This window comes from Triticum aestivum, chromosome 3D (genome assembly GCF_018294505.1).
Source record: "Triticum aestivum cultivar Chinese Spring chromosome 3D, IWGSC CS RefSeq v2.1, whole genome shotgun sequence".
Taxonomy (NCBI): Eukaryota; Viridiplantae; Streptophyta; class Magnoliopsida; order Poales; family Poaceae; genus Triticum; species Triticum aestivum.
The window spans coordinates 381,590,382-381,613,241 of record NC_057802.1 but is presented as its reverse complement, the minus strand read 5'-3'; the positions used below and the strand labels follow the sequence as shown (position 1 = coordinate 381,613,241).

General features: G+C 44.0%; 1 protein-coding gene across 1 annotated transcript; it reads left to right on the top strand.

The window, feature by feature from the left end:
* The first annotated feature begins 215 nt into the window (after positions 1 to 215).
* LOC123076317 (atherin-like) lies at positions 216 to 2,776 on the top strand. Its single transcript, XM_044498633.1, has 4 exons — positions 216 to 658; positions 1,356 to 1,477; positions 1,568 to 1,651; positions 1,735 to 2,776. Exons 1-3 carry the CDS (start codon positions 216 to 218, stop codon positions 1,579 to 1,581), a joined length of 579 nt encoding a protein of 192 aa, XP_044354568.1. The 3' UTR covers positions 1,582 to 1,651; positions 1,735 to 2,776.
* Positions 2,777 to 22,860: the final 20,084 nt, after the last annotated feature.

The following is a 22,860-nucleotide window of genomic DNA, read 5'->3' as shown; positions in this document are numbered from 1 at the left end:
CTGCTACAAAATACAGAACAGACCAAATGACATAAATATACTACTTGGTATCTCTACTCTCTACTACCTAAAAGAAACATAAAGTTCCGTCTCCCCTCTTACGTCGCTCGCAATCTTCGTCCGTCGTCGCTCATCCCGCGCAGGCGCGCATGGGCCAAGCCCCGCAAAGCCCACATGGGCCACATCTCTCTCATCGACACACACACACGCACACAATGGCTAGGTGTAGGGTTAGCGTCGGCTTCATCCCCAGTTCCCCACCCCGCCCCTCAGCTCCTCGGCCATCGCTCGCCGTCCTCGGCACCACCTCGCCGCCGCGCTGGTCCACCCGTGGTCCTCCACCGGCCGCTGCAGCCCCTGTACGCCGCCCGACGACCTCCTCCGCTGCCCTCCCTACCCCGACCAGGGGCACAACCGCGCAGCCGCGCCGGTCAGACCAGCCACCGCTGGAGGCCCAAGCAGCCACCATCTCCACCTCGTCGGCCAGCACATCTCTAGCAATCGCTGCTCGCCGCCCCCACCATCGGCTGTACGGCGACGCCCCTGAGCCCCTGCCTTCCCTATCGCGCTATGGACCCTTGCATCAGCCAGATCCGAGCACCTCCGGGGCCGCCTTCGCATGTCTTCGGCACCTCCGCCAGAACCTCTTCGGCCCCATGTAAGTGGTGTGACGTGTTTCTTCATTGATTGGGAATGATATTGTTCCTAGATGAAGCCTCACAAGAAACTTAGATTCTTCTCCGTATGTTGGAATCGATTGTTTATTGATTAGTCAAGGTTGATTTGAGTCGTCTATGTCTGCAAGTGTTCAATTCCAACCTTAAAACCAGTCACAAATTTGATTTGGTCCATGTAAATAGCCTACTGTTTAGTTAACTTTTGATGTTTATAGGTAATTAATTACTTCTATGTACGGTGTCCTAATTGCTAAACGAATAAATTTAAAATAGTTATGGTGTATTTAATGATTCAGAAAGGGTACAAGTATGCATACATGGTTCTATTCTCTATTTTCAGGTTTAGGTTATTTGGATTGTACATCAGTATGATATTTCTTCTCTCCTCAAGTCTCAGATCTGCTTTTCATCCCCCTTTGGTTTGTTTCATGAGGATATTTTCATTCAGTGCATACATGTTGATTCGTTCATGTGTTTAAAAGTACGAGCAGAATGCTGGATGTCCTTGCAGTAGTAGCCCAGCAGAGGATCTTCCTAGCGATTTGGATGTACAGAGTTTATGATACGGAAACATAATTTTGTCTTTGTACAGATATCGGATTTTCTCCTTTCTATTTGTGAACTCTTTTGATATGTTATTTACTCCTAATTTCAACTTTTCACGGTTTGTTCTTCCAGGATTTCAGGGAGTATGGACCATGTATGGACAGATGTGATCCTTAACTGTCGTTGTTCTTGGCGTGTTGCTGCCATTTTACTGGGTAGAATCTATGCACGGCCGAGACCTCAGTCTATCCACTGTAAGTCATGCCTTTTGATCAATTGTTCGCAGTCGCTGAGATATTTTTCTACATGCCCGTTTTGTTGCTCAAATTCCTGCTTTCATTTAGGTACGAGTGTTTAATGAATTTACTCTTCTCCATGGCGCGTCCATGAGGGCAGAAATTTCATGCTTCAAATCTGCTTGGCGAGAAGTAAGTTATCTGGTGATTGCTTATTATATGCTTGTATTTTTACTGCTGAGCATAGAAACTTATTATATGCTTGTATTTTTCAGCCTTTTCAGGCCTGGAGATGTCCTTGTGAACTGGTCAGTGATTTTCGGAAAGTGGAGCTGCATTCAAGGTTTGAGATATAGTTTATGTCGACTGGATGAGTTGTTTGATCTCTTTGCCCTGTTCTTCGAGATGGGTTGCGATGAAAACTCTTGGGGCCATGAGCAACACTTGAGGCTCCTCTTCATAAGCACAAAAGCTGCAGCAAGCAGAAATTGGAGAGGTAAACCTAATAGTGTTCATTATGAGCTAATCTGGACCATGTACAGAGTCCGCCACAGTTCAAACAAAATCTCTGTACTGAAGGTGGTGTGGCGTTGAAGCTGTCATGTCCTCGGCCATGCCCGCCCATTGAAATCTCTGTTATTTTCCTCTACTTGTATTCCACCTTTTCGTTGCAATTCAATTTTTAGGATCAGCAGTATCTATGCGATTAATTTCAAACTTCGCAGGATCTTTCAACATGTCAGTTACACTCTAATAAGTATTCATCTTTAATTTCCTAACCTATAGTGGGCAACACAGTTTGTTCTATGTGCATGAACACTGATAAATTAATTTGTGTTAGTATGTAGTGGTTCAAGGATGCTAAAATTTTGTACTATAATCTGTTTCCAGGTGCTTGAAACTTGCTTTTTTGTCGACCTATATTGCAACTTCTGCTGTAATCAGCATAGAATTATATTGCTGCATTACGGCGCTTTCCATTAGAACACACGACTTATGTTGATCATGTAATTGTGTTCTTTGTTTTTTCTGTTTTGTGCAGTTGAAGAGCTTTGTACAGAACTGGAGATTAGGAGGAATGGAAATATAAGAAACAATTCAGGAAGATTCCCTAGGGAAGCAAAAATTGTTTCCTGGTCTGTGTAGGTCCATTTAGGAAATTAGATGACTGTTGTAATATGAATTTTACATCTGTTCCAAGAAAAAGTGATGTTTCTATTTACATCCATTTTGGTGTGATAAATATTGGTTCTGAACGTATGCTTTCTCTTTCTATGTGTTGCAACATATAAATTGTGTGAATTTTTTGGGACAACTATAAAAAGTCAAAATTTATGTTCCATGTTCGTAACTGGATTTATCAAATACCATATAATGTAGTATAGCTTAGTGTTTCCACACACTTGCTAGATGGAAGAATGAATGGCATTATGCAACGTGGTTTTTGAAGCTGGTAGAAAGAATGTTCTCACTATTTTGCGTGCCAATGAAACCACGTTAAGTGCCTTCAGGAACTAATCAATTGCCCTCCTGGTGATGCATAAGTTAAGCAATATGGCTGTGAGTAAACAGTATTAGATTTTGCTACAATGTGCTTTGTCTCATAATTGATTACTATTTGTTCTAGCTTTGATATTGCATGTATATGTCATCAACTTGGGTTTGTCCGATCGGAGCTTCCACGGAGGTGTATGCTTCGATGCTGCTTGATGTGCATGAGAAATTTGATGCTGCTTGATGTGTATGAGAAATTTGAAGGTAATATTTGTTTCACAAGATTGTTGTTCATCATTAAAATATTTATGCCCCGTTGCAACGCACGGGCAATGTCCTATATAATGAAACATGTGAACAAAAATGGAGACCATGAGCTCTGGAATCATAAATATTCACTTTCACCAATTCACCCTATAAAGGTCCATAAACATCTCAAACATTTGCAAATAATTAGAGAGAAGTTGTCTCAATCAAACTTACTACAGGGTTAATATTTTCCTCTATCATTTATTTTCTTGAATGACCCCTATACCCAATCGACTAACAAAGCATGCAACTGACCAATAATGAATCATGTAAGCAATAGTTGTAGTGGACCATCCACCTTGAATAATTAACATCTACCATTCCATCTGATATATTGAATCCTACACCAAGTGTTGTAGCGTATTTCTAGCTTAATTCAGTTCTAGTTCTCAACCAAAATGATCTCCATAATCTTCAATCTAAATACTTCAAAGCCGTCGACCAGTTTCATGCAGGATTCATTTCTCTAGCCATCAGAGGGACTGAACCAGTGTAAGTAGGAAATTCGAAACCCCTACTGAAAGGCATAGTTGACATCGTTCATAGAATAGACACTAAACTAATTCAACTACAACCCAGTATACGCACAACTCGCTTGGTGTGGCGACTTATTAATCTAGCAAGCACAGGAAATAATATTTCAGTAATCTAACCATAAATGGATCCCAAAAGATAAGGATGATTGATTCAAACTAAAAAGAGCAGGCACATGCATACTTCCAATCTGTTGGCTAGCATTTTAGCAATCACATGAAGAATCAAGACGATGCATTGGAGAAGAACACACACATTAGGGACCCAAACTGAACTGGGATTGTTAACAGATTAGAGAAAGGGATGCACCTGGGGACGTGCAGACTGCAGATGCTACAAGGTTGCCGGCATTCATGCTTTGTTCTGGCAAAGTACATCCACCTCGAAGCGCTGGTACGATATGCCTGACTACCGTGAGCCACAACACCGCAAACGCCCCAAAGACAGAAGCAACAACACAAAGAGCAGCAACACGCACTAGTAGAAAAATGGGCCTTTAACGCCGGTTCGTAAGGGCCTTTAGTGCCGGTTCTGCAACCGGCACTAAAGAGTGGAGACTAAAGCCCCCCCCTTAGTACCGGTTCGGCACGAACTGGCGCTAACGTGCCACCACGTGGCACGAGCCAGGCCCGGGTGCGTGTAGGACATTAGTACTGGTTGGTAACACCAACCGGTACTAAATGTTTGGGTGTGTTTTGGTTTTAATTTTTATTTTCATGCGGTTGAAACTAATATGCGGTTTCTTTCATAAATGATATAATAACTCATCATCATCATCATCATCATCATATTAATATAAAAGCTCTTGCATCATATCATCACCAACAACAGTATATACTAGCTAGCAAAGATATCATTGAGTTCAACATGGTCATGATATTATAAGCGTTCATAACACCACAAAAGCAAATCACTCTATGAGATTAAGTTCAGGACGAAGAACACGGACACGCATTAGAGGACAACAAGTACTAAGAGCATGATAACTAGCTAAATCACTCCTGCTGCTCTCTCTCAGGTAAAATAGCATAGAACATGTATAGCTCTCCTGATTCATCATATTGGAGCATGCAGATGAACCTGTCTCCTAATCGTGGGATGCGCTTCTGATTGCTGCCCCCTAGTACTTCTCTGCGATCGTTAACAATTTTGCTCCAATCTTTCACTATTAAGCATTCATCGCTTTCAGAAATCCTGAATGCACTCATGTGCACTGTAGGATATCTTGGCCCGTAAGCTAACTATTGACATGCGACCTTTAGTCTCGATCCACTGAGGCACAACTGTCATCGGGAGTCCCTGTTGAAGAACATCGTATAGTAATTAATATACTTAGCAATGAAAGTTTAGCTTGAAAAATATGTATGCAAAAGATGCACTGAGGACTAATAGTAAAAATCTTACCATCTTTCCTAAATACATGTGACCGTAGTTCAATACGATCACTATTGGTCGCACATTTTGAGTACTAAGATTTTCAAATTCAGGAAAATGATTTCTCTTAACAGCATCAAGATCCTCAAGCCATGAAACATAATGACTTATCTCCTCGCAGTTTAGTTCAGCTCTGAGACAGTAGTAGGTCCTGTCTACCAAGCGCCGGACATGTTTGCTTGAATGGAAATAAGCTGTCAATAGAAATTAGTTGTCAACTATTTTTGAATAAACAATATCAAAGACATAAATATGGTTGAGAAACTCACATAATGGTAGAACTGGAGGCGTCTGCACATCGACCCAGATGTCTCTATTACCTTCAATATCATCTTCCGGACGAATATCAAAGGTGATAACCATATCAGGCTCAAATGCATAAGCCTTGCATAGTGCTTGCCAAGTTTTGCATTCAAAATAGGTGTACGTGTCTGCATTGTATAATTTGACGTTGAAAGTATAACCATGCTCGGTCTTCAGGTAAACTCTCTTTACCTCCATAGTTTCCATAGCACTTAAACCTATCTTATCCAAGACAAAAATTCTTGCATAGCAGGGGATGCGCTAGTAGAATAGTGAAAATTTAAAATTATAAGTTGAAGCAAATGAAGCATATATAAGTCATGCTTAATTACGAAAAAAGACTTGTCGTTGTGACTTACTGTATCCACTTCGAAGGTCTCATCCAGCTTGATGCTAAAGCGCCTATCATCAACAAGGAAATTTCTGTCGCACAGGCCGCGCTGGTCTTCACGAAATTCGCACTTAATGAAATCTTTTTCGTCGTCAGACGACATTCCCTATGTTCATATACTGAAACATTAAACACTTACTAGTTCTATTAATTCAACTAATTCAACTATTTCTATTAGTTCAACTAGTTCTATTAATTCAACTAAGCATTTAATAAAAATAAACTTGTTTATTAATTTTCTTACTAAAATAAAGTAGCTAGTTCTATATAGTAATATTTAAATTAGATCATCAAATCTCAGATATCTAAATTTTCTTACTAAAAATAAACTAGTTCTATTAATTCAACTAATTCAACTAAGAATTTACTAAAAATAAACTAGTTCTATTAATTTTCTTACTAAAATATATAAAGTAGCTATATATATAGTAATATTTTAATTAGATCATCAAATCTCATATACCTAAATTTTCTTACTAAAAATAAACTAGTTCTACTAATTCAACTAGTTCAACTAAGCATTTACTAAAAATAAACTAGTTATATTAATTCAACTAGTTCAAATAATCTCATATACCTAAATTTTCTTACTAAAAATAAACTAGTTCTACTAATTCAACTAGTTCAACTAAGCATTTACTAAAAATAAACTAGTTATATTAATTCAACTAGTTCAAATAATCTCATATACCTAAATTTTCTTACTAAAAATAAACTTGTTCTATTAATTTTACTACTAAAAATAAACTAGTTATATTAATTCAACTAGTTCAAATCTCATATATATACCTAATTAATATCTAGCTAATTCATCTAAAATTGACATTAATATCTAACATATTTTCCATATAATTCATCTAACATTAACATTCTAACATTCTTATCTACGTAATTTATCTAACATTAATCTAAACAACAGAAAACAGAAAATAAGTAAAAACAATATGTGTATGTGTGTGTGTGTACGAGCGGGGGGCGGCGGCATACGGGCGGCGGCGCGAGACGGCGATGCGACGGGGACGGCGCTACGATGAGCGGCAGGCCGGGGCGACGGCGCGATCAAGACGGCGACGTGGTACGGGGCGGGGGCGACGGCGGTGACGGCGACGACGGGTGGCGGGGGCGACGAGGGCGGCGCGCGATGGGCGACGGCGCGGCGGCGGCGGAGGCGATGTCGCGCGAAGTAGTTGGAGAAGAAGTGGTGGTCGATGAAACTGAATATTTCGTAAGTGCCATATATATAGGAGGGGCCTTTAGTACCGGTTGGAGCCACCAACCGGTACTAAAGGACAATTTTCGCCAGGCCAAGGGGCGGGAAACTGCCCCTTTAGTACCGGGTGGTGGCTCCAACCGGTACTAAAGACCCCCCTTTAGTACCGGTTGGAGCCACGACCCGATACTAAAGGGGTGTGCTGGCGCAGGAGCGGTGCGGGCAAGTTTAGTCCCACCTCGCTAGCCGAGGGGCGCCCGCACCAGTTTAAAAGCCCCGGCGCGGCTGCTGTCTCGAACTCCTCTCTATAGCAGGCTTCTGGGCGTAACTTCGGCGCGCTGCCGTGTGAGCCTGCTGGCCCTTGTGGGCCTGTATTTGCAAACCCTATGTCTGGGACGCCCACTGGGCAGTGCCCCAACAAATTTTTATATAATTTTCTTCTATTTATTTCCGAGTAATTTATTTCCTGTATTTAGTTTCTTTGTGAATATAAAAAAATTATATAATTTTTTTGTATGCATTATTTATTTTCTGCTATTTATTTTTGAGTAATTTTTTTATATAGTTTTTGCCTTTTCTATTGTATTTATTTTCTGTTTTATTATGATGCATACTGAACGCAAAAATAGGCTAGAGTTCAAATAAGTTTAAAAAACATTGAAGTGCCCATGTAACAGATGAGTTCTCGTCTGAAACCCTCATACTCCGAAAGAGATTGTCCAGTTTGTACACGAGGTGCGTCCAGTTTTCGCCGTGACCCTCTCTACTCTTTTGCACATGCTATGTGGGTGAAATGATGATACCATGCCAAGTTTCGACATTTTCAGAGTTCATTTTGTAGTGATTTTCAATTTCACGGTCATTTAGCTCTCTAAACAAATCGGTAAATGACTGAAAATAGCAAATGATGTCAGAAAGTTTTGAAAATTGATGACGTCGCTATGAATGGTGTGTACCGCAAAAAAGTCTAGAGTTGTAATAAGTTGAAAAAAATGAAGTGCCCATGTAACAGACGAGTTTCCGTATGAAACCCTGATACTCCGAAAGAGATTGTCCGTTTTGTACACGAAGTGCATCCAGTTTTTGCCGTAACCCTCTCTACTTTCTTGCACATGCTATGTGGGTGAAATGATGATACCATGACAACTTTCAACCTTTTCAGAGTTCATTTGAAATGCTTTTCAATTTCAGGGTCTTATAGCTCCAAATAATCAGTAAATGCATGAAAAATAACAAATGAAGTCAGAAAGGGCTGAAAATTGATGATGTGGCTTTGAATGGTGCATTTTGAACACAGAAAAACTCTGGAGTTCAAATAAGTTCAAAAAATGAAATCCCTTTGTAACAGACGAGTTTCCATATGAAACCCTGATACTTCGAAAGAGACTGTCTGTTTTGTACACGAAGTGCATCCAGTTTTCGCCGTAACCCTCCCTACTTTCTTGCACATGCTATGTGGATGAAATGATGATACCATGCCAACTTTCAACCTTTTCAGAGTTCATTTGAAATGCTTTTCAATTTCAGGGTCATTTAGCTCACAAAAATCAGTAAATGCATGAAAAATAACAAATGAAGTCGGAAAGGGTTGAAAATTGATGATGTGGCTTTGAATGATGCATTTTGAACACAGAAAAACACTGGAGTTCAAACAAGTTAAAAAAATGAAATCCCTTTGTAACAGATGAGTTTCCGTATGAAACCCTGATACTTCGAAGGAGATTGTCCGTTTTGTACACGAAGTGCATCCAGTTTTTGCCGTAACCCTCTCTACTTTCTTGCACATGCTATGTGGGTGAAATCATGATACCATGCCAACTTTCAACCTTTCCAGAATTCATTGGAAATGCTTTTCAATTTCAGGGTCTTATAGCGCGAAATAATCAGTAAATGCATGAAAAATAACAAATGAAGTCAGAAAGGGTTGAGAATTGATGATGTGGCTTTGAATGGTGCATTTTAAACATAGAAAAACTCTAGAGTTCAAAAAAGTTCAAAAAATGAAATCCCTTTGTAACAGACGAGTTTCCATATGAAACTCTGATACTCCGAAAGAGATTGTCTGTTTTGTACACGAAGTGCATCCAGTTTTTGTCGTAACCCTCTCTACTTTCTTGCACATGCTATGTGGGTGAAATGATGATACCATGCCAACTTTCCACCTTTTCAGAGTTCATTTGAAATGCTTTTCAATTTCAGGGTCTTATAGCTCCAAATAATCAGTAAATGCATGAAAAATAACAAATGAAGTCAGAAAGTGTTGAAAATTGATGATGTGGCTTTGAATGGTGCATTTTGAACACAGAAAAACTCTGGAGTTCAAATAAGTTCAAAAAAATGAAATCCCTTTGTAACAGACGAGTTTCCGTATGAAACCCTGATACTTCGAAAGAGATTGTCTGTTTTGTACACGAAGTGCATCCAGTTTTCGCCGTAACCCTCCCTACTTTCTTGCACATGCTATGTGGATGAAATCATGATACCATGCCAACTTTCAACCTTTTCAGAGTTCATTTGAAATGCTTTTCAATTTCAGGGTCATTTAGCTCACAAAAATCAGTAAATGCATGAAAAATAACAAATGAAGTCGGAAAGGGTTGAAAATTGATGATGTGGCTTTGAATGATGCATTTTGAACACAGAAGAACTCTGGAGTTCAAATAAGTTAAAAAAAATGAAATCCCTTTGTAACAGATGAGTTTCCGTATGAAACCCTGATACTTCGAAGGAGATTGTCCGTTTTGTACACGAAGTGCACCAGTTTTTGCCGTAACCCTCTCTACTTTCTTGGACATGCTATGTGGGTGAAATCATGATACCATGCCAACTTTCAGCCTTTCCAGAATTCATTTGAAATGCTTTTCAATTTCAGGGTCTTATAGCTCGAAATAATCAGTAAGTGCATGAAAAACAACAAATGAAGTCAGAAAGGGTTGAGAATTGATTATGTGGATTTGAATGGTGCATTTTAAACATAGAAAAACTCTAGAGTTCAAATAAGTTCAAAAAATGAAATCCCTTTGTAACAGGCGAGTTTCCGTATGAAACCCTGATACTCCGAAAGAGATTGTCCGTTTTGTACACGAAGTGCATCCAGTTTTTGCCGTAACCCTCTCTACTTTCTTGCACATGCTATGTGGGTGAAATGATGATACCATGCCAACTTTCCACCTTTTCAGAGTTCATTTGAAATGCTTTTCAATTTCAGGGTCTTATAGCTCCAAATAATAAGTATATGCATGAAAAATAACAAATGAAGTCAGAAAGGGTTGAAAATTGATGATGTGGCTTTGAATGGTGCATTTTGAACACAAAAAAACTCTGGAGTTCAAATAATTTCCAAAAAATGAAATCCCTTTGTAACAGATGAGTTTCCGTATGAAACCCTGATACTTCGAAGGAGATTGTCCGTTTTGTACACGAAGTGCGTCCAGTTTTTGCCGTAACCCTCTCTACTTTCTTGCACATGCTATGTGGGTGAAATGATGATACCATGCCAACTTTCAACCTTTTCAGATTTCATTTGAAATGCTTTTCAATTTCAGGGTCTTATAGCTCAAAATAATCAGTATGAAAAATAACAAATGAAGTCAGAAAGGGTTGAAAATTGATGATGTGGCTTTGAATGGTGCATTTTAAACATAGAAAAACTCTAGAGTTCAAATAGGTTCAAAAAAATGAAATCCCTTTGTAACAGACGAGTTTCCGTATGAAACCCTGATACTCCGAAAGAGATTGTCCGTTTTGTACACGAAGTGCGTCTAGTTTTTTCCGTAACCATCTCTACTTTCTTGCACATGCTATGTGGGTGAAATGATGATACCATGACAACTTTCAACCTTTTTAGTGTTCATTTGAAATGCTTTTCAATTTCAGGGTCTTATAGCTCGAAATAATCATTAAATGCATGAAAAATAACAAATGAAGTCAGAAAGGGCTGAAAATTGATGATGTGGCTTTGAATGGTGCATTTTGAACACAGAAAAACTTTGGAGTTCAAATAAGTTCAAAAAAAATGAAATCCCTTTGTAACAGACGAGTTTCCGTATGAAACCCTGATACTTCGAAAGAGACTGTCTGTTTTGTACACGAAGTGCATCCAGTTTTCGCCGTAACCCTCCCTACTTTCTTGCACATGCTATGCGGGTGAAATGATGATACCATGCCAACTTTCAACCTTTTCAGAGTTCATTTGAAATGCTTTTCTATTTCAGGGTCTTATAGCTCAAAATAATCAGTAAATGCATGAAAAATAACAAATGAAGTCAGAAAGGGTTGAAAACTGATGATGTGGCTTTGAATGGTGCATTTTGAACACATAAAAACTCTGGAGTTCAAATAAGTTCAAAAAAATGAAGTGCCAGTGTAACAGATGAGTTCTCGTGCGAAACCCTGATACTCCGAAAGAGATTGTCCAGTTTGTACACGAAGTGCGTCCAGTTTTTGCCGTAACCATCTCTACTCTTTTGCACATACTATGTGGGTGAAATGATGAAACCATGCCAAGTTTCGACATTTTCAGAGTTCATTTTGTAGTGATTTTCAATTTCACAGACATTTAGCTCTCTAAACAAATCGGTAAATGACTAAAAATAGCAAATGATGTCAGAAAGTTTTGAAAATTGATGACGTCGCTTTGAATGGTGTGTACGGAACGCAAAAAAGTCGGGAGTTGTAATAAGTTTAAAAAAATGAAGTGCCCATGTAACAGATGAGTTCTCGTCAGAAACCCTGATACTTCGAAAGAGATTGTCCAGTTTGTACACGAAGTACGTCCAGTTTTTGCCGTAACACAAGAAGTCCGGAGTTGTAATAAGTTATTAAAGATTAAAAAGAGGCACAATGCTCGTTAATTAGCTTCAAGCCTTTCGGAATAGTGCAAACTTCACTGCACATAGCTCCGTGCAGTCTACACTATTCCTCAAGGTTTAAAGCTAAGCAACGTGCAGATGAGCATTGCGCTAAGCAACCCGGCCCCTCCTGGGCGGATGACTCTAATGGTTATATCATCAACATTAGGCCCCAGATTGATTTGAACCGGTTCATGTCAATCTTCAATACCTTTAAGAGAAAATCTTCCGGCTTCTGCTCGTGCGAAGGTTATAACCCGCCGTGATGTCATCTTCTGGATTCTTGGTAACCCTCCATGACGTCATCTTCCATTAAATTCATTTTTTATTCTGTCATATCCCAACGGATCTTATCTTAATGACCATCCCGAAAATCGAGGCGTTTCTGCGGCAAGATAATCATGTCTTCAGCCTCCTCGTTTCTCGCGCCCATTTACCAGCCGTCCCTTATAAATAGGCCCGGCCCATAAGCCTTTCGTCACTCTTCTCGATCCATCGTCTTCCTCCTCTGATGCCCCAGAGCTCGAGCTCCGCCGCCGCCGCCGCGCCCCTCGTCTTCCTCAGCCTCGGCCGCTGCATCATCCTGAACCGGTCTAGAGAAACGGCGGCGACCTCCGCTGCTCATCAGCACCAGTAAGTCGTTGCTACTCCGTACAGTAGATTCGCATTAGGGTTCCATGCTTCTTCTCTGTTCTTCGTAGTTTCATCTCGATTTCTTCACAGTTCCTCCACCGAGGCTCCTTTTGATCCGAAAACGGTACAGACTCCCTGCGGTAGCAGTTTCTCACCCATTTTTATGCTAGTAGATCCCTTTTGCCCGAAAAAGACCTCATTTAGAGCTTATGAACTCCTCCGTATCAGTTTTTTAGGTCTAGAAATTTTTCCTTTCTGGCCGACCGTTTGATCCAAAGTAATCTCTGCAATCTGTGGAACTTGTTTGTGCAACACTTAGACAAAAAACTGCATCTGTTAGCCATGGCGGCTCATATCGCCGGCTTAAAAGAGACCCTGCTTTGTGACTCCGGCTCACTCACAATAGAGTTAAATAACTTAAATTGCTTAAGATATCCACGGCGGCTTAGATAACCTGACACAGTTAGTCATATATCATTAGGCCCCTTCATGAACCGCCATCTTGAATACTAAACTGAAATCTTCCTCCGGCTTAAATTTGAACCGGGAATTCTCTTTTGTCATAGGCTTCCATTTTCCACAATGCCGCCCAAGGCTCCCAAAGTGCCCATTACGTGCAACTGGGTGAGATCCAACGTTACTGATAGCACCTTAGATGACTTCGTAAAAACGGGTTACCCGCCTAAGAAGGAGGTCATGTCCTACCGAGCTCCTGACCCGTCCGAAGAGAGACCTCAACCAAAGGACGGAGAGGTTGTCATATTTGCTGACCACATGAGCCGGGGCTTTGCTCCTCCTGGCTCAAAATTCTTCAGAGATGTTCTGCACTTTTTCAATCTGCGACCTCAAGACATTGGACCCAACTCCGTGTCAAACATTTGTAACTTTCAAGTGTTCTGTGAGGTGTACCTTGGAGAAGAACCCAGCCTGCTACTCTTTAGGGAGTTATTTTACCTAAACCGCTAGAATGAATGTGCCAACGGGCCTAGCTTGCAACTTGGTGGAATCTCAATCCAACGACGGAGAGATTGTCTCTTTCCTTATGCTGAGCCGCCAAGCCACCCGAAGGACTGGAACCAGACATGGTTCTACTGCCAAGATACTTCTCCGGCTGATGAGAACCCTCTGCCCGGCTTTCGCGCCCTACGTCTGGAGTCAAATCACCCCCTGCCAGACAAATTATCTCAAGCTGAGCGTCAACCGCTTATTCCCACCATCAACAAAATCAAAGCTCTTCTGGGAAACGGCCTAAACGGCGTTGATCTGGTCCGGGTCTGGATTGCTTGGCGGGTGATTCCTTTAAGCCGCCGCCCCGGCTTGATGTGTGAGTACACAGGCCGGAAAGATGATCCTCTATGACACAGTCCAGACGACTTACCTGAGAACGTTATTGACGATACAACCAAGTCGCTTCTGAACGAGAGTCTGGCAGATTGCGCGAGAGTGGGCTTAAGCCCTTTCTACAAGACTAACCCGGCTCCTGCGGTAAGCCATTGACCTGAATGCTTCTCCTTTCATTTTAACGATTTTCGTCTTAACTTCAAGAAACCTTCGTTGTATTTTACAGGCTAATGACAAATTCTGGAAGGTCAGGTATGACCATGAAGCTGCTAAGAAAGCCAGGAAGGTGGAGAGCTGCTCCCCGCAAGAAGGGGAGTAAGCCTAGCGCCTCGGACCTGCTTCACCTGGAAGACACCTCCGAGTCAGAGGTAGCCCTTGATTCTTTAGGCTCCTTTTTTAACCGTCTTATTGACACTGATTATCAGCAGGAGGATACCGGAGCGAGTAACCCAGTGATTGAAGAGGTAACTATACTTTCCTCCGACTCAAAGCCCTTGCCAAGACTGAAAGTCCGAAGAGTAACCCGGAAAGTAAGATTTTCACATCCTCTAGCTTATCAAGATCCTCAATTTCTTTTGAAGCGACAGATTCATGAGAGTCAGAGGCAGACTCGGACTAGCAAGGACGCAGACCTCTCCTCCGGCTTACCCGAAGCATCAAGGAAGCGCCGGACCGAGGTTATCTCCGACTTATGTCCTTTTCATACTTTGGCGGGCGTCACTCGTCAACCACTCAATTCTTCTGATTCAAACTATCAGGGAACTTCACCTTCCTCCGGCGACTCAATGCAGTCTAGCTTGCCGGCCTTCAAGACCGCCCCCGGGTAATGATGATCAGCTTACTTTGTGCTTATCTTACTCATGGTTTTGCACTAACTCTTTGACTTTCAGTGTACAAGTAAAGCCCAGCAAGAGGGCGAAGAAAAGTAAGCCGGCCGAAGAGCCGGTCTTGACTGAACCTGATGCCTCTGCCCCTGAGCCGCCGTCTGCACCAGCTCCGGAAACCACCACTGCCCCATCTGATGAGCAAGTTATGGAGGGTTCTGATAACCCGGAGATCCCCAGCCCGGCTCATCTAGATGACCCGGACGTGGTGATTACCCGGACCGAATTTGTTGAACCGGGAAGACCCACCGTGCTGGCTAGGTGCTCTGCCAAGGAGGAACTTCTAGAACGCCGCAGAGCCAGGCTGGACATTACTAACTATGCCAATCTGAGCATTGGAGATATTGTCGCTGGCTATATTGGTCAAGTGCACAACAGCCGGGACCTGGAGATTGACATGGTGAAGCAAATACAGCAAAAATCTGAGGTACGACTCCCTTGCTTACTCCATAGTCATCCTTACCATGCCAGCCCCCAAGTCTATTACTTATGATGGAATATGTTGTAGACTTAATACCGGCTTAATAATTACTTATGTTAATCAAGTAGTTGAGCAACTTTACACATTAGCTCCCAAGTGCCGAGTACCTTTGCCTGCAAAGTGCTTGGGACTTACTTTCATGAACCGGCACTGTAGATAGAACCTTTCAGCATACATTAGTCCCCAAGTGCCAAGTGTCTTTGCTTGCAAAGTGCTTGGGACTTAATATTGCATTATAATCACCTTAACTGTAACCCGGAATTTGTACAGGCCGCCTGTAAGAAATTTGAATCGGAAATCTCTGATCTGAAGAGCCGCCTGAAGACCCAGGAGAGTGAAACCCAAAAAGCCAACTCCAAATTTGAACTCAGTGTATCCACACAAGAGAAACTGAAGAAAAAGTTTGAAGCAGAAAGGAAAGCCTGGGCAGATGAAAAAACTGCTTTGCTCAGCCGGGCCGAACAAGCGGAGGCCACTCTTACTGAAAGAACCGCCGAGCTATCCGGCTTAAAACGCCATGTCTCTCAGATGGTCTCCGCAATCTTTGGTAAATTTCTAATCAGTTCACATCATTTAGTTCCCATAAACATCTCAATTGCCAAAAGCTCACTTGACTTTGTAATGCAGGTCCCAGGAGTTCCAATCTCAACCAGAGCGTGCTGACTAAGCTGAAGGCGGTTTACACCTTGGTGGAACAACTTTACACCGGGTCACAACGTGCTTTAGCCGTCGTGGCTCTGTCCAATGAAGTTCCCACTCACCTGGCAGATTTACTCAGGCGGCTTGGCATACTTCCTCAGCGCTTCCAAGAGCTGAAACGGGCTTCTGCAAGAGCCGGAGCCATAGCCGCTCTGAGCCGGGCCAAGGCGTTTCTACCGGAGCTAGACCCGGCCGACATCGCCCTTGGGTATCCCAGCTTGAAGGAAGCCGACACCCCCTTTGACCAGAAGGACTTCGCCGCCTGTGTGAAGAGTGTACGCCATGTGGCCACTTTGATTGGCAATGACACAGATCTTACCAAATATTAGCCGGGCTATGACGCGAAGAATCAGAGGATCCCAACACCACGCTATGAGGCAGTCAGCCTGATTCCGCCAACTCGTAAGCATACCTTCGCCCCTGAAGTTGACCCGGCCGGGTTAATTGATGATGAGGCTCAATTTGAAGCTTTGAGCGGCATTGACTGGAAATCATCAACCTTCCAGGTCATGGAAACAGCCGGAGGAGCGGAGAGGGATGAGCCGGAAGCTTCAACCCAACAAGCGCTTTAATTTCGTAGGCGGCTTATGGTTATGCCTTAAAAACAATGCCTCACCTTTTGGACTCGGGAAGTCCTGTAATAGAGTAGGACAAACACTTAATTTTGTCGTGCCATCGTGCACGTGTGCAGCGCTCAACTCTGTTTAGGCTGCTCTTTTATATTCCTCCGGGTTATGTTTGATCATTTGCTTTCCTTAAGCTTAAAGAGCTGTCTTTAATTGTCCTGCATAGAAAACAAATCACAAGTCTCTAGGCGGCTGCAAGCCTTCAAGTACACTTCCGGTTTATGTAACCCAAATAATAAGGTTGAGAACTCAACTCCGGTTCACCGGCACCTATAATGCTTATTGTGTCCTATCAACATTATTAATCAAAGTTAAGCCGGTGGACAAAGAACCACCCTGGAACACTTTTGATATGATCAAAAGAATTTGTTGCAAATCAAGAGATCAAAAACTTAGGGGCTTCTGATTCGAATACGACCAGAGAACCGTCCCAAAGGGGTTAAGCTAAGATTCGAATGCGATCATATAGCCCCCAGTGGCTTTGGCGTTGCCGATCAAGAGGGTACCGACAGCTATGTTCTCTTTGGTTCGAATACGACCTATGTTTGAACAGGAAGCCCCCAAATGACCTTGAGAGTTGTTTAATGACGCTGATTCGAATACGATCCACGTCGGTTCCCAAAGGGGGTTGATCTATGATTCAAATATGATCAAGAAAAACTCCCCAATGAGCTCGGCAATATGCCAATCAAGTGGGTATCGACAGCTATGTTCTCTTTGGTTCGAATACAACCTATGTTTGAACAGGAAGCCCCCAAGTGATCATATTGATAATGGCTAGATTCGAATACGATTATAAGCCGGATCAACCTCCAAGTGACCATGTAATGTTGCAATGGAAATAACAATAATACATTTACCTTTGGAGGAAAAAAAGACAGAGGTTCTGCTTTATTATTTATCATAATATATACATGGCTATAGAAATATGTACATTATGAGAGCCGGTGGCTCAAGTGTAATAAGGCCGAAGCTGAGCTATGTTCCACGGCCGGCGGGTCTCCTCCTCCGACTTACGTGAATCTCTGTGCTCCCGAACATCAATAAGGTAGTATGACCCGTTGTGCAAGTTCTTGCTGATCACAAAGGGCCCTTCCCAAGGTGGGGATAACTTGTGCGCATCTGTTTGATCTTGGATGAGCCGGAGCACCAAATCACCTTCCTGAAAGACCCAAGACTTAACCCGGCGGCTGTGATAGCGGCGCAGGTCTTGTTGGTAAATCGCCGAGCGAGCTGCTGCTACGTCACGTTGTTCATCAACCAAGTCAATAGCTTCTTGACGCGCCTGCTCATTATCCGCCTCGACATAAGCCGCCACTCGAGGCGAGTCATGACGGATGTCGCTAGGGAGGACCGCCTCAGCTCCGTAAACCAGGAAGAAAGGCGTGTAACCCGTAGACCTGTTAGGAGTAGTATTGATGCTCCATAACACGGAAGGTAACTCCTCTACCCAACAACCCGGCGTCCGTTGCAAAGGGACCAAAAGCCGGGGCTTGATGCCCTTTAAGATCTCCTGATTGTCTCTCTTAGCCTGACCATTGGATTGAGGGTGAGCCACTGATGAAACATCGAGCCAGATATGCTCTCGTTGACAAAATTCTTCCATGGCGCCTTTAGACAGATTGGTGCCATTGTCAGTTATAATGCTGTGTGGAAAACCAAAGCGAAATATCACCCTTTTCATGAACTGAACCGCTGTGGCTGCGTCACACTTACTAACTGGCTCTGCCTCAACCCACTTTGTGAACTTGTCGACCGCCACCAAGAGGTGGGTCTTCTTATCCTTAGACCTTTTAAAAGGCCCAACCATATCAAGCCCCCAGACCGCAAATGGCCAAGTGATTGGAATCATCCTCAACTCTTGAGCCGGCACATGAGCCCGTCGTGAGAACCTCTAACAACCGTCACATTTACTGACCAAGTCCTCTGCATCAGCATGAGCCATTAGCCAATAAAAACCATGACGAAAAGCCTTGGCCACAAGGGATTTTGAGCCGGCATGATGGCCACAATCCCCCTCGTGAATCTCACGTAAAATTTCTTGACCTTCCTCAGGGGAAACACAACGCTGGAAACTTCCAGTGACACTGCGACGATGCAGCTCGCCATTGATAATTATCATTGACTTAGACCGCCGGGTTATTTGTCTGGCCAAAGTTTCATCCTCAGGCAATTGTCCCCGAGTCATGTAAGCCAAGTATGGTACTGTCCAATCTGAGATAATGTGGAGAGCCGCCACCAACTGTGCTTCCAGGTCAGGAACAGCCAAGTCTTCCTCTGTAGGCAACTTAATAGAAGGGTTATGCAAAATGTCCAAGAAAGTATTAGGCGGCACCGGCTTTCACTGAGAGCCCAGCCGGCTTAATGCATCAGCCGCCTCGTTCTTCCTGCGATCGATGTGCTCTACTTGGTAACCCTGAAAATGTCCAAGAATGGCATCAACTTCGCGGCGATAAGCCGCCATGAGGGGGTCCTTGGAATCCCACTTGTCTGACACTTGTTGGGCCACTAAATCTGAGTCGCCAAAACACCTCACCCGGCTTAAGCTCATCTCCTTAGCCATCCGAAGACCATGGAGCAAGGCCTCGTACTCAGCTGCATTGTTAGTACAGGGAAACATCAACCGTAGCACATAGCAAAACTTGTCACCTCGAGGGGAAGATAATACAACTCCAGCCCCCAAGCCCTCCAATTGTCTGGACCCGTCGAAGTGAATAGTCCAGTATGTATTATCCGGTTTCTCTTCAGGCACCTGCAGCTCTGTCCAATCGTTGATGAAATCCACCAATGCTTGAGATTAGATAGCAGTGCGCGGCACGTATTTTAGACCATGAGGCCCAAGTTCTATAGCCCACTTAGCAACTCTTCCAGTGGCTTCTCTGTTTTGGATGATATCTCCTAGGGGAGCAGAACTAACCACAGTGATAGGGTGACCATGGAAATAATGCTTAAGCTTCCGGCTTGCCATGAATACCCCATAAACAAGCTTCTGCCAATGTGGATACCGTTGTTTGGACTCAATGAGTACCTCGCTGACGTAGTAAACCGGCCGCTGAACCGGATACTCCTTACCCGCTTCCTTACGCTCCACCACCACAGCCACACTGACGGCTCGTGTGTTAGCGACTACATACAGCAATAAAGGCTCCTTGTCAACAGGAGCAGCAAGGACTGGTGGCTCAGCTAGCTGTCTTTTCAAATCCTCAAAAGCAGCATTAGCAGCATCATTCCAGATAAAGTCATCTGTTTTCTTCATCATCTGGTACAGTGGCATGGCCTTTTCACCCAACCGGCTTATAAACCGGCTCAAAGCAGCGATTCGACCCGCCAGACGCTGGACGTCGTTTATGCACGCCGGTTTAGCCAGAGAGGTGATTGCCTTGATCTTTTCCGGGTTAGCTTCAATGCCTCTGTGACCAGAAAACCCAAGAGCTTGCCTGCGGGAACACCAAAAACACACTTAGCCGGGTTAAGCATCATCTTGTAGACCCAGAGATTATCAAAGGTCTCTCTCAGATCATCTATCAAGGTCTCCTTCTCCCTGGATTTAACCACGATATCATCCACATAGGCATGAACGTTGCGCCCAATCTGGTTATGAAGACAATTCTGCACGCAACGCTGGTAAGTCGCCTGTGCACTCTTGAGCCTAAAAGGCATAGACACATAACAGAAGGCTCCAAAGGGAGTGATGAACGCCGTCTTCTCCTGGTCCTTAACTGCCATTTTGATCTGATGGTATCCAGAGTAAGCATCCAAAAAGCTTAAACGCTCACAACCCGCCGTAGCATCAATAATTTGATCAATACGGGGGAGAGCAAAAGGATCAGCCGGACAAGCTTTGTTTAAATCCGTATAGTCCACACACATCCGCCAGGTGCCGTTCTTCTTGAGCACGAGCACCGGGTTAGCTAACCATTCTGGATGAAAAACTTCAACAATAAACCCGGCCGCCAAGAGCTGGGCTACTTCCTCACCAATGGCTTTCCGCCTCTCCTCATTAAACCGCCGGAGGAATTGCCTGACTGGCTTAAATTTCAGATCGATATTAAGGGTGTGCTCAGCGAGTTCTCTAGGTACACCCGGCATGTCAGAAGGTTTCCATGCAATGATGTCCCTGTTCTCACGGATGAACTCGGTGAGCGCGCCTTCCTATTTCGGATCCAGATTGGCACTGATGCTGAACTGCTGAGATGAGTCACCTGGAACAAAATCAACAAGTTTAGTCTCATCCGCTGACTTAAATTTCATTGCCGGCTCATGCTCCGTGGTTGGCTTTTTCAAAGACGTCATATCTGCCGGGTCAACATTATCCTTGTAAAACTTCAATTCCTCTGTCGCACAAACAGACTCAGCATAAGCAGCGTCACCTTCCTCACATTCCAAGGCTATCTTTCGGCTGCCATGAACCGTAATGGTCCCATTGTGACCCGGCATCTTGAGCTGCAAATACACGTAACACGGCCGCGCCATGAACTTGGCGTAAGCCGGCCGCCCAAATAGAGCATGGTACGGACTTCTTATCTTAACCACCTCAAAGGTTAGTTTTTCCGCCCTGTAGTTGTACTCATCTCCAAAGGCTACTTCCAGCTCGATCTTACCAACTGGATACGCCGACTTACCGGGCACCACCCCATGGAAAACGGTATTGGACTGGCTGAGGTTCTTATCAGTTAATCCCACACGACGGAAGGTCTCATAATAGAGGATGTTGATGCTGCTGCCTCCGTCCATGAGCACTTTAGTGAATTTATAACCTCCAACCTGAGGAGGCACCACCAAGGCCAGGTGACCCGGATTATCAACCCGAGGAGGGTGATCTTCCCTACTCCACACAATAGGCTGTTCAGACCATCTCAAATAACGGGGAACCGCCGGCTCAACAGCATTTACAGCCCTCTTATGAAGCTTCTGGTCTCGCTTGCACAGACTGGTAGTAAACACATGATACTGCCCACCATTGAGCTCCTTTGGATTGGTCTAGTATCCCCCCTGTTGTTGCTGCTGATTACCCTGGCCAGATTGCTGATTAAAACCCCCTTGGAAACTCTGAGAATTGGGATTTGAGCCGCCGCCCGGGCCATTGTTGCCATTAAAAGCATTGGAATTTTTGAAGGCCTTCATGATTGCGCGGTCCTTCCATAGATGAGTGGCCGGCTTCTTCCTAGAGCCATGCCTTGGACAAGGCTCATTCAACAACTGCTCCAGCGTTGGGCCTGACCCGCCGGCTCGGGGAGGTGGTCTCCCCTTACGTCAGTGGTTGTTACCCTGTGAATTGGCGTTGGCCACAAACTCCATACTGCCATCAGCCGTATGCTTGTTACCTCCCTGGTTCGCCGGGTTATGCTGAGGGCCCTTGCCATTGCCGTTCTTCTTTCCCTTCCCTGTCCTTTCATCATCCGACGCGGGATCCTTGGTACTATCAGAGTCAGCGTACTTGACCAGAGCCGCCATCAGCGTACCCATATCATTGCAATCGCGCTTGAGCCGCCCGAGCTTCATCTTTAGGGGCGCAAAACGACAATTTTGCTCCAACATTAAAACTGCAGAGCCGGCATCCATCTTATCAGACGAATGTATTATCTCTTTGACCCGGCGAACCCAATGGGTTGTAGACTCACCCTCTTGCTGTTTGCAGTTCATCAAATCCACAATGGACATAGATTGCCTACATGTATCTTTGAAGTTCTGGATAAACCGGGCTTTTAGCTCGGCCCATGACCCGATGGAGTTAGGCGGCAGTCCTTTCAACCAAGTGCGGGCAGTCCCATCCAACATCATGGTGAAGTATTTGGCCATTGCCGCTTCACTAACCTCCAGTAACTCCATAGCCATCTCGTAGCTCTTGATCCATGCGTCGGGTTGTAAATCAGCCGTGTAATTAGGTACCTTCCTAGGTCCTTTGAAATCCTTGGGCAAACGTTCATTACGGAGAGCCGGCACCAGACAAGGGACACCTCCGGTCCTCGTAGGTATACCCGCCTCTATAGAAGTCGTCGGATAAACCGGGAGGGGCTGGTAAGCCGTTAACTGAGGCGCCTGCTCCGCCTCTTGCTGTGCTCTGTCTTGGTCTACCGCGTTAAAGGCTCCGTTATGAGCCGGGCCGTGGCCCGCTGGCAAGTCACGGCGCCGGACGTTGCTTGAGCCGGTCGCTGAGACCATGTGTCTGCTATAACTTGGGCTCCGGCCTGGGCGAGGGGTTGAATGAATCC

Bases quoted from the DNA above. Each gene is read 5' to 3' on its own strand.
- LOC123076317 (XM_044498633.1), top strand. From the start codon at position 216: ATGGCTAGGTGTAGGGTTAGCGTCGGCTTCATCCCCAGTTCCCCACCC. The intron at 659-1,355 runs GTAAGTGGTGTG...TTGTTCTTCCAG, and splicing joins CAGAACCTCTTCGGCCCCAT to GATTTCAGGGAGTATGGACC.